General features: G+C 42.6%; 1 protein-coding gene across 1 annotated transcript in view; it reads left to right on the top strand.

The window, feature by feature from the left end:
• The first annotated feature begins 5,715 nt into the window (after window positions 1-5,715).
• The window catches only part of LOC126252746 (sialin-like), a 140,867-nt gene continuing 134,707 nt past the window's right edge, over window positions 5,716-11,875 (top strand). Inside the window, exon 1 of the mRNA XM_049953651.1 lies at window positions 5,716-5,789. Within this exon, the coding sequence (XP_049809608.1) occupies window positions 5,750-5,789 (40 nt within the window). The 5' untranslated portion in view covers window positions 5,716-5,749. The remainder of the gene's footprint in view (window positions 5,790-11,875) is intronic.

The raw sequence follows: 11,875 nt of genomic DNA, 5'->3' as shown, positions 1-11,875 counted from the left end.
GTTACTAAAGCATTATTATAGCTTTATGTTATGTCCCATTTGTGCTACAAAAACGAATTTTCAGGAAGGCTGCGACATTTACCGTTTGGAAAATTAGTGTGGTATCTGCTTTCCTTTTCATACTCAACTACTAAGTAACAACAAGGTGTATAGCGTGTTTATCCACCAAGATCACAATTTCCAACAACGAAGCTTGCTAAAAATGATGTGCTTTCCAGAGATCTACAATGCAGTGAAACACTGAAGTTGTATTTTTTTTTAATTGGCAAGTATAATTGAGAAAAGTGCCAAATTAGATACACTATGTGATCAAAAGTATAAGGACTCCTGGCTGACAATGACTTACAAGTTCGTGGCACCCTCCATCGGTAATGCTGGAATTCAATATGGTGTTGGCCCACTCTTAGCCTTGATGACAGCTTCCCCTCTCACAGGAATACGTTCAATCAGCTGCTGGAAGGTTTCTTGGGGACTGGCAGCCATTCTTCAAGGAGTGCTGCACTGAGGAGAGGTATCGATGTCGGTCGGTGAGGCTTGGCACTAAGTAGGCGTTCTGAAACAACCCAAAGGTGTTATATAGGATTCAGGTCAGGACTCTGTGTAGGCCAGTCCATTACAAGGATGTTATTGTCATGTACCACACTGCCACAGTTCGTGCATTACGAACAGGTGCTCGATCGTGTGGAAAGATGCAATCGCCATCCCTGAATTGCTCTTCAACAGTGGGAAGCAAGAAGGTGCTTCAAACATCAATGTAGGCCTGTGCTGTGATAGTGCCATGCAAAACAACAAGGGGTGCAAGCCCCCTTCACGAGAAACACGACCACACCATAACACCACCGCTTCCGAATTTTACTGTTGGCATTACACACGCTGGCAGATGACGTTCACCGGGCATTCGCCACACCCACACCCTGGCATCGGATCGCCACATTATGTGCCGTGATTCGTCACTCCACACAACGTTTTTCCACTGTTTAATCGTCCAACTTTTACGCTCCTTACACCGAGCGAGGCGTCGTTTGGTATTTACCGCTTGATGTGTGGCTTATGAGCAGCCGCTCGACCATGAAATTCAACTTTTCTCACCTCCTGCCTAACTGTATAGTACTTGCAGTGAATCCTGATGCAGGCTGGAATTCCTGTGTGATGGTCTGGATAGGAGTCTGCCTATTACACATTACGACCCACTTCAACTGTCGGCAGTCTCTGTCAGTCAACAGACGAGGTCGGCCTGTACGCTTTTGTACTGTACGTGCCCTTTCACTTTTCCACTTCACCATCACATCGGAAACAGTGGACCTAGGGATGTTTAGGAGTGTGGAAATCTCGCGTACAGACGTATGACACAAGTGACACCCAATTACCTGACCACTTTCGAAATCCGTGAGCTCCGCAGAGCACCCCATTCTGCCCTCTCACGATGTCTAATGACTACTGAGTTCGCTTATATGGAGTACCTGCCAGTATGTGGCAGCACAATGCTTCTAATATGGAAAACGTATGTTTTTGGGGGTGTCCGGATATTTTTGATCACATAGTATATCTTAGTTCCGTAGACACTTGGATCAACATGGCAGCTTACTCCTTTCAAAGGCAACGACGGACAGGCTTCGACACAGAGGAATATTCTAAGTGAGAACGAAACGTCGGTCTTTTCACTGAAATAAAAAAGCAGTATAAATAGTCTGTATTATTCATAAAAACAAATCAAATGATTTCTTGTATAACAGTAAAAAACACGCGTGGCTCACTTATTGTCACTACTGATCCAACTTATATGTTAAGGTGCATTTGTCGATGACAGTTGTTCCATATTTGTACCCCATCTGATTCAGTGGACAATGACCCCCAAATTTAATATCACATTGTTATTTTCGATATCTAAATTGTCTGTATTATAGTTCTGTACAAGTGCAAAACACACTTGGTTTGCTTATTGTTACTGTTGATCTAATTTTCAGGATGTGGTACACTTCGCGAGGGCTGACTTACGCTGTCACACTGTGGGAACTAAATGTCATTTCGATGAAATAACGTACTGAACAGTCGCTTTGCCAACATTATTTAACACACATTTCTATAAGCAAGAAGCGAGTATTTTCAAGCTTTCTGCCATCCACTCTTCCTTCCCAGGAATTGTTTTCGTCCATTGCTTAAGTGCACGTTTTCTGTCTTCGACTTCTTTCGTTTTCAGTTTTCCTTTTACGTACACATAATACATTAAGTGCACTGAAGGTGTAATATCTGTAATAGGAAATGGTTTAAGTCTGTTTGATACATTGCTTCTAGTTCTTAAGGCGTGCATAATATAACTGCTTTGGGAGTCATTCCTACATTGGCTACATCTATGCTTGATGAACGATGTCCTGGAAGAGAAAGCAAGAATTTACTCACAAGTGCATTTATATCGACTCGGCGAAATATAACATGCATGGAGACTGTGCAAGTCTCTACTTGTGTGAGAAAAAAAATTTGGTACATTTGAAATTATGTCAATGCACATGCACCGACATCAGTAAGCTAGTACCAGAAGCTCACAATGATATAGTGCAGGACTTACTGGTTCCTCTGAAATGCTGTTTTACTTTGGTAAAATACTGGGCTGTGATTGGGAGGGCAGAATATGTGTGTTTGTGTGATAAAGTTGTCTCTGGCTCTCTTACTGTGTGTGTGTGTGTGTGTGTGTGTTTTGTACTGTGTTTATCACTATATCGATTAGGCTTTCTGAGTTGACTTGTACCTAGCTGTCACTGAGTGTAGTTTGTCTCTCTGGATAGCGAGTGTTCATCATGTGAGCAGGCAGTGCACTTAGAGGACAGTGACTCTCATAGCAGCCACAAAGAAGGAAGTGGTTGTGCTTGGCAGTCTGCCCACGAGCTGAGACCAGGTTGGTAGTACTCGGCCATAAAAAGGTTGGTTGGTTGGTTTGGGGAAGGAGACCAGACAGCGAGGTCATCGGTCTCATCGGATTAGGGAAGGACGGGGAAGGAAGTCGGCCGTGCCCTTTGAAAGGAACCATCCCGGCATTTGCCTGGAGCGATTTAGGGAAATCACGGAAAACCTAAATCAGGATGGCCGGACGCGGGATTGAACCGTCGTCCTCCCGAATGCGAGTCCAGTGTCTAACCACTGCGCCACCTCGATCGGTTGCCATAAAAAGGGAACGAAGTTGTGCGTAGCAGTCTGGTGGTGAATGGAAAGCGGGTTTTTAGCTGCTTGGCTGTTTGCATGCATGGAGTTACTGTGGACCTGTTAGAGACATTGAGTAGAACTTTGAGGGAGGTGTTATGCTCAATAGTTGGCCTGTGACTTGAGAATGGATTATTTATGTGGCTGCTTCCATACATGGAATTATTGTGAGTCTGTTACTTCAGAAGATGTGGTAACTTTTGGCTGATGAATTTCTTGATTGTGTGGCTAAGTTTGTTCTATATCTGATACACCCAATTATATTGTGGCCATGGTGTGTGTGTACATGTGGCGATGAATCTTCAGTTTGAATAGGAACTCCAATCTTTTAGAGACAATGCCGCAAGTAGTTAAGACATAGCCAGTGGATAAATATAGTGCTTAATAATGTATTCTATACACGGAGGTCTCCCACAATTTATATGGGTGTTTTATAATCCTATGCTGCTTATACAAATACAGGTTCTAAGTGGACAGCTGTCATACAAGAAAATGTCTGTCACAAGTATGTTGATAATTATGTTAGTAATTCGATTTGTTCAAGAGGATTCACGTTATTTTATGTTTGTTCTATGTTATAACTATGATGATAAACTGAGTTAGTAATTAGTTATCTTCAGAGGGATCCACAATACATTATGGATATTTTGCAGTCTTACAGAGCCTGAATAGGGTAATATGTTCAGCGACTGCGGGGCTTGTTAGATTTTGTATGTTAGAAGTAATGTGTCTGTGTCCTGGACAGTTGCATATGTGATAACTTCTGTTGCTTATAGAAGGCACAGCTGTCTCTGTTGCTAATGCTAAGGTTTTTCAGATTACTTGTTGTGTGATTTTTTGTGCCCTGCATTTGCTGACAGACTGAGGCTCCGGTACCTTCGAATAGTATGCTCGTTATGAAAGTGCTCCTATAAGCAGAACGTGCTATTTGTCGTTGATAACAAGTGTCTTTATTCATTTGAGTGGTCTTACGAAAACTACAGTCTGCTTTAAACGAGTATATATGCAACTTGATGCTCTTCTCATAACACCATTCTACAATGTACTTGTTAAACTCAACTACTACGCAAATATTTGCTCAACTACAGAAATTCTTTAAACAACCTACTAAAGCTTACAATGCCATTTCGTTTCAGAAAACCGAGTTAGCATCACCCACAAACTTAATGACGCCGTATCTTACCTTTCCAGACGTCAAGGTTCAGTAAAAGCTACGTCTTTGCCAGTCTAATAGTGTATGTCTCTGACTTTATCTACAGCAAATCTAAGATAGAAACGTCTTTGTCTAGATCAGTTCCCAACAGCACCTAAGCACTCTTCAGACTAAAGACCAAGATAACAACAACATCTTGTGTTTTCAGGGCATACTTCACTATCCACGAAGTTCCAAAAATTCTGTCTTGATCTGCCCATCAGGTCTCCTGATATTTCAGTGTACTGAACCATTCATGAATTATTAGGAATATAATCATTACGTGGGATACCCTTTACGTAACGACGGGCGAGAGCATGTGTCTTCCTTGTGATAAGCTGCTAATTTTAGTTCAAAAAAGATCTCATGGAAGACTGGACCATACGTGTCACTATTGCTTCGTTCATTTACAGCCTGTTACGGGAAATATAAACGAGTGTTTCTTATAATAGTGCAAAATGCTTAAAACTCACTTTTTTTCCAGACACCATCATTCTCATTAGACACAACTGACTGGCAACTCGCGAAATTAGAACGAAAGATTGCTTTCTTATACTGCACGCCATACTGCAGACACGTAGACCGGTAACGCTAAGTGATTTAACGTACGAGATTCGGTCTGCAGTGCGCCTTCGTGTGAACGTAGATGTTACAACTCATACTATTGTTTTCGTCGGGAAAATACGGGGAACTGTCAGATACTTAAGCTTATTGTTCCTTCATGGAAATTTTCCCACTGCGCTTTTAATGAAGGTGTCTTTAAGCAACATTGAAATCTTTTTTTGTAGATACAAATTCATTAACGCTGAAGTTCTGTAATAACTTTCTGTAACAGGTATCTTGCTGCTGCTCTGCATCACGCTTGATTTGGACGTGTACTACTATTTATGCGTGTAATCCGACATCATCTTGCTGATAAATTTTCTTTCCGTCGAGATGAAAACTGAAACCCGCAAGTAGAGGCTTGTGGATGCAGATGTACGCTCCTTTCTTACGACACGCAAACCACCAGTGGCATATTGTTTCGCCGTGCCTCGTTTCGCCAACAAAAGAACACGAGTTTCTTCGCCATTACCAAGAATGAAGTGTCAGTTGCAAAAGGGCGCAAAGTGACAGTTACACGATTCCTGGCAGCTATAGAGGTACCGAGTAATAACTCCAGCGCCTCATCTGCTGCTGAAACACAAAACACGATATGGAAACATACCTCTTGCGCTTCCCCTTCGCTCCTCTCCTAAACACCTGCTGCAGTCGACAAAACGAATAGAACGAGAGACACGGAAAAGGCGCAAGCGCCGTGCAGTCAGGGGCACGCCATTCGCGCAAGAACTCTTCAGCAGGCGAGTGGTTTATTTCAGCAACAGAATGTCCACAGATGTAACGAAGCCGCCGCAGGATAGCGAAGGTGAGCCGTTGTTTACATTATGTTCAGATCGCAAATTTTTGCTTCCTTCCTTGTTCCTTTGCTTGTTTTGTCCGTTTAATCAGTGCTTTTTAGTTCGTTAATCAGCCTCACTCAGTGTTTATGCCTTCTCATCAGTTCAGACGTTTCTCATGTAAGTACCGTCGTTTTCTCACGTTCTTCTGATCATGTAGTGGTAGCTTTCTTTTTAAGTTTCAGCGTGAATCTGTGCACTATTACCAGTGTATCAAAAGCTACAAGATTTCTCATATCTTTCGTGCTATTCATTTCTTGTAAGGCTTCCTTCAGTTTTCTAACCAGTTAATCAGACCTTGTTTCGACTGATAATGTCGCAAGGTTATGATGAGTCTGTTGATGCCCATTCTGTAAATACGTCCACAGAGTGCCGAAGGTCTCTCGACAGTGTGACACTTGTTTGTTAGGGTGTAGAATCATACAAAAATGATATGGCGGGCAGGGTCGAAAGCGATCTGCGGCTGTCTGCTGATGATGGTGTGGCATATTGGAAGATGTTATCGTTCGTCTACATGTACATCTACATGGTTACTCAGCAATTCTCACTTAAGTGCCTTGCAGAGGGTTCATCGAACCATTTTCATACTACTACTCTACCATTCCACTCTCCAATGGCGCGTGGGAAAAAGGAACACCTAAATCTTTTCGTTCGAGCTCTCATTTCTCTTACTTTATTACGATGATCATTTCTCCCCACGTAGGTGGGTGCCAACAAAATATTTTCGCGTTCGGAAGAGAAAATTGGTGATTGAAATATCGTAAATAGATCTCGCCGCAAAGAAAACCGCCTTTGTTTCAGTGACTGACACCCCAACTCGCGTATCATATCAGTAACTGTAAGAATATGCAAGATGACTTAGAAAAAATTCTACTCGATGTGATGAATGGCAACTAAACCTCAATGCAGAAAAATGTAAATTAATGCAAATGAGTAGCAAAACAAAACCTGTACTGTTAGAATACATGTTAGTAATGCACTGCGTGACACAATCACTTCCTTTAAATATCTGGGCGTAATGTTGCGAAAAAATATGAAATGCAACGAGCATGTAGGGATTGTAGTAGAGAGAGTGATTAGTCGACTTCGGTTTATTGGGGAAATTTTAGGAAATGTAGGACATTAGTGCGACCTATTCTGGAGTACTGGTTGAGTGTTTGAGATCCCAACCAGCTCTGATTAAAGGTAGACATCGAAGCAGTTCAGACGCTGGCTGCTAGATTTGTTACCGATTGATTCGAATAAGACGTAAGCTTTACGGAGACGCTTCGGGAATTCAAATGGAAATCCCTGGAGGGAAGGCGACGTTGTTTTGAGGAACGCCATTAATAAAGCTGAAGCTGACTGCAGAACGACTTTTACTGCCGTCAACGTACACTTCGCGCAAGGACGAGGAGAATACGATAAATGAGGGCTCATACGGAGGCATATAGATAGTTGTTTTCCTTTTCGCTCTGTTGGAGAGTGAAACAGGAAAGGAAATGACTGGTAGCGGTACAGGGTACCCCCCCCCTCCCCACCGCACCCCCACCAACACTGTAAGGTGGCTTGCGCAATATGTATAGATGTAGTTGTATTCTCCTCTCCATTCGAATTCAATTTTTTGTGTGTAGAACCAGATGTTTTATGTTTTACTTATAATTCCCCCCTCTTTATTTTTCCTGCAACGTTATGGTGTCCCCAAATACAATATATATTTATTATGCATACAGATGTTAAGCAAACCAACTGGCGGCTTGAAAGTCACGATTTTGAGATGTGTGATACTTTTTTTTTTGATTCATTAATTTATTTTGTAATATGGCAGTTCTTCCTACAGGGTGTTTCAAAAATGACTGGTATATTTGAAACGGCAATAAAAACTAAACGAGCAGCGATAGAAATACACCGTTTGTTGCAATATGCTTGGGACAACAGTACATTTTCAGGCGGACAAACTTTCGAAATTACAGTAGTTACAATTTTCAACAACAGATGGCGCTGCAAGTGATGTGAAAGATATAGAAGACAACACAGTCTGTGGGTGCGCCATTCTGTACGTCGTCCTTCTGCTGTAAGTGTGTGCTGTTCACAACGTGCAAGTGTGCTGTAGACAACATGGTTTATTCCTTACAAGAGAGGATTTTTCTGGTGTTGGAATTCCACCGCCTAGAACACAGTGTTGTTGCAACAAGACGAAGTTTTCAACGGAGGTTTAATGTAACCAAAGGACCGAAAAGCGATACAATAAAGGATCTGTTTGAAAAATTTCAACGGACTGGGAACGTGACGGATGAACGTGCTGGAAAGGTAGGGCGACCGCGTACGGCAACCACAGAGGGCAACGCGCAGCTAGTGCAGCAGGTGATCCAACAGCGGCCTCGGGTTTCCATTCGCCGTGTTGCAGCTGCGGTCCAAATGACGCCAACGTCCACGTATCGTCTCATGCGCCAGAGTTTACACCTCTATCCATACAAAATTCAAACGCGGCAACCCCTCAGCGCCGCTACCATTGCTGCACGAGAGACATTCGCTAACGATATAGTGCACAGGATTGATGACGGCGATATGCATGTGGGCAGCATTTGGTTTACTGACGAAGCTTATTTTTACCTGGACGGCTTCGTCAATAAACAGAACTGGCGCATATGGGGAACCGAAAAGCCCCATGCTGCAGTCCCATCGTCCCTGCATCCTCAAAAAGTACTGGTCTCGGCCGCCATTTCTTCCAAAGGAATCATTGGCCCATTTTTCAGATCCGAAACGATTACTGCATCACGCTATCTGGACATACTTCGTGAATTTGTGGCGGTACAAACTGCCTTAGACGACACTGCGAACACCTCGTGGTTTATGCAAGATAGACCAGGTGTACCAGGTGTACCGCCAGAATCCAGAAACAATTGAACAGCTGAAGCAGTTCATCTCATCTGCATGTGAAGCCATTCCGCCAGACACGTTGTCAAAGGTTTCGGGTAATTTCATTCAGAGACTACGCCATATTATTGCTACGCATGGTGGATATGTGGAAAATATCGTACTATAGAGTTTCCCAGACCGCAGCGCCATCTGATGTTGAAAATTGTAACTACTGTAATTTCGAAAGTTTGTCTGCCTGAAAATGTACTGTTGTCCCAAGCATATTGCAACAAACGGTGTATTTCTATCGCTGCTCGTTTAGTTTTTATTGCCATTTCAAATATACCGGTCATTTTTGAAACACCCTGTATGTTGGCTCACGGTCCGCTTATTAGCAGTATGACGTTGCAAAACTTTTGGCGGAGGATGCCTGTGAAATTGTTTCATATTCCACTTGTAATTCAGTTTTTTTTTTTTTTGCGGTATAGACGAAGATTACACACATAGTGGGTCTTTTCGTTAGAAATCTACAGGTCTGCCTTGGGCGCTAACTTGCGTAGTTTTTCTGTGAGAGGCGATGCATTTGACACCGAATATGTATCAGAATCATCACTGTTTATTTGTCTCTTCACCCATTATCCCCGTTTTCGTCGCCGGCCGAAGTGGCCGTGCGGTTAAAGGCGCTGCAGTCTGGAACCGCAAGACCGCTACGTCGCAGGTTCGAATCCTGCCTCGGGCATGGATGTTTGTGATGTCCTTAGGTTAGTTAGGTTTAACTAGTTCTAAGTTCTAGGGGACTAATGACCTCAGCAGTTGAGTCCCATAGTGCTCAGAGCCATTTGAACCATTTGAACCCGTTTTCGTACTCCTGTACAAGTTTCTTTGTGTCAGAAATTTCAACATGGTATTTCACATTACTGTATGACATGCAGCTTTACTGTATGATTAAATGATGATGGCGTCCTCTTGGGTAAAATATTCCGGAGGTAAAATAGTCCCCCATTCGGATCTCCGGGCGGGGACTACTCAAGAGGACATCGTTATCAGGAGAAAGAAAACTGGCGTTCTACGGATCGGAGCGTGGAATGTCAGAGCCCTTAATCGGGCAGGTAGGTTAGAAAATTTAAAAAGGGAAATGGATAGGTTAAAGTTAGATATAGTGGGAATTAGCGAAGTTCGGTGGCAGGAGGAACAAGACTTTTGGTCAGGTGAAAACAGGGTTATAAATACAAAATCAAATAGGGGTAATGCAGGAGTAGGTTTCATAATGAATAAAAAAATAGGAGTGCGGGTTAGCTACTACAAACAGCATAGTGAACGCATTATTGTGGCCAAGATAGACACAAAGCCCATGCCTACTACAGTAGTACAAGTTTATATGCCAACTAGCTCTGCAGATGATGAAGAAATTGATGAAATGTATGACGAGATAAAAGAAATTATTCAGGTAGTGAAGGGAGACGAAAATTTAATAGTCATGGGTGACTGGAATTCGTCAGTAGGAAAAGGGAAAGAAGGAAACATAGTAGGTGGTTGGTTGGTTGGTTTCGGGGAAGGAGACCAGACAGCGAGGTCATCGGTCTCATCGGATTAGGGAAGGATGGGGAAGGAATTCGGCCGTGCCCTTTCAGAGGAACCATCCCGGCATTTGCCTGGAGTGATTTAGGGAAATCACGGAAAACCTAAATCAGGATGGCAGGACGCGGGATTGAACCGTCGTCCTCCCGAATGCGAGTCCAGTGTCTAACCACTGCGCCACCTCGCTCGGTGAACAACATAGTAGGTGAATATGGACTGGGGGGAAGAAATGAAAGAGGAAGCCGCCTTGTAGAATTTTGCACAGAGCATAACCTAACCATAGCTAACAATTCATGAATCATAAAAGAAGGTTGTATACCTGGAAGAATCCTGGAGATACTAATAGGTATCAGATAGATTATATAATGGTAAGACAGAGATTTAGGAACCAGGTTTTAAATTGTAAGACATTTCCAGGGGCAGATGTGGATTCTGACCACAATCTATTGGTTATGAACTGCAGATTGAAACTGAAGAAACTGCAAAAAAGGTGGGAATTTAAGGAGATGGGACCTGGATAAACTGAAAGAACCAGAGGTTGTAGAGAGTTTCAGGGAGAGCATAAGGGAACAATTGACAGGAATGGGGGAAAGAAATACAGTAGAAGAAGAATGGGTAGCTTTGAGGGATGAAGTAGTGAAGGCAGCAGAGGATCAAGTAGGTAAAAAGACGAGGGCTAATAGAAATCCTTGGGTAACAGAAGAAATATGGAATTTAATTGATGAAAGGAGAAAATATAAAAATGCAGTAAATGAAGCAGGCAAAAAGGAATACAAACGTCTCAAAAATGAGATCGACAGAAAGTGCAAAATGGCTAAGCATAGATGGCTAGAGGACAAATGTAAGGATGTAGAGGCTTGTCTCACTAGGGGTAAGATAGATACTGCCTACAGGAAAATTAAAGAGACCTTTGGAGAGAAGAGAACCACTTGTATGAATATCAAGAGCTCAGATGGCAACCCAGTTCTAAGCAAAGAAGGGAAGGCAGAAAGGTGGAAGGAGTATATAGAGGGTTTATACAAGGGCGATGTACTTGAGGACAATATTATGGAAATGGAAGAGGATGTAGATGAAGATGAAATGGGAGATAAGATACTGCGTGAAGAATTTGACAGAGCACTGAAAGACCTGAGTCGAAACAAGGCCCCAGGAGTAGACAACATTCCATTAGAACTACTGACGGCCTTGGGAGAGCCAGTCATGACAAAACTCTACCATCTGGTGAGCAAGATGTATGAGACAGGCGAAATACCCACAGACTTCAAGAAGAATATAATAATTCCAATCCCAAAGAAAGCAGGTGTTGACAGATGTGAAAATTACCGAACTATCAGTTTAATAAGTCACAGCTGCAAAATACTAATGCGAATTCTTTACAGACGAATGGAAAAACTGGTAGTTTGGATTCCGTAGAAATGTTGGAACACGTGAGGCAATACTAACCTTACGACTTATCTTAGAAGAAAGATTAAGAAAAGGCAAACCTACGTTTCTAGCATTTGTAGACTTAGAGGAAGCTTTTGACAATGTTAACTGGAATACTCTCTTTCAAATTCTGAACGTGGCTGGGGTAAAATACAGGGAGCGAAAGGCTATTTACAATTTGTACAGAAACCAGATGGTAGTTATAAGAGTCGAG

The sequence above is a fragment of the Schistocerca nitens genome, chromosome 4 (genome assembly GCF_023898315.1).
Source record: "Schistocerca nitens isolate TAMUIC-IGC-003100 chromosome 4, iqSchNite1.1, whole genome shotgun sequence".
In the NCBI taxonomy this organism is placed as follows: Eukaryota; Metazoa; Arthropoda; class Insecta; order Orthoptera; family Acrididae; genus Schistocerca; species Schistocerca nitens.
This window is presented reverse-complemented; position numbering and strand designations above follow the sequence as displayed.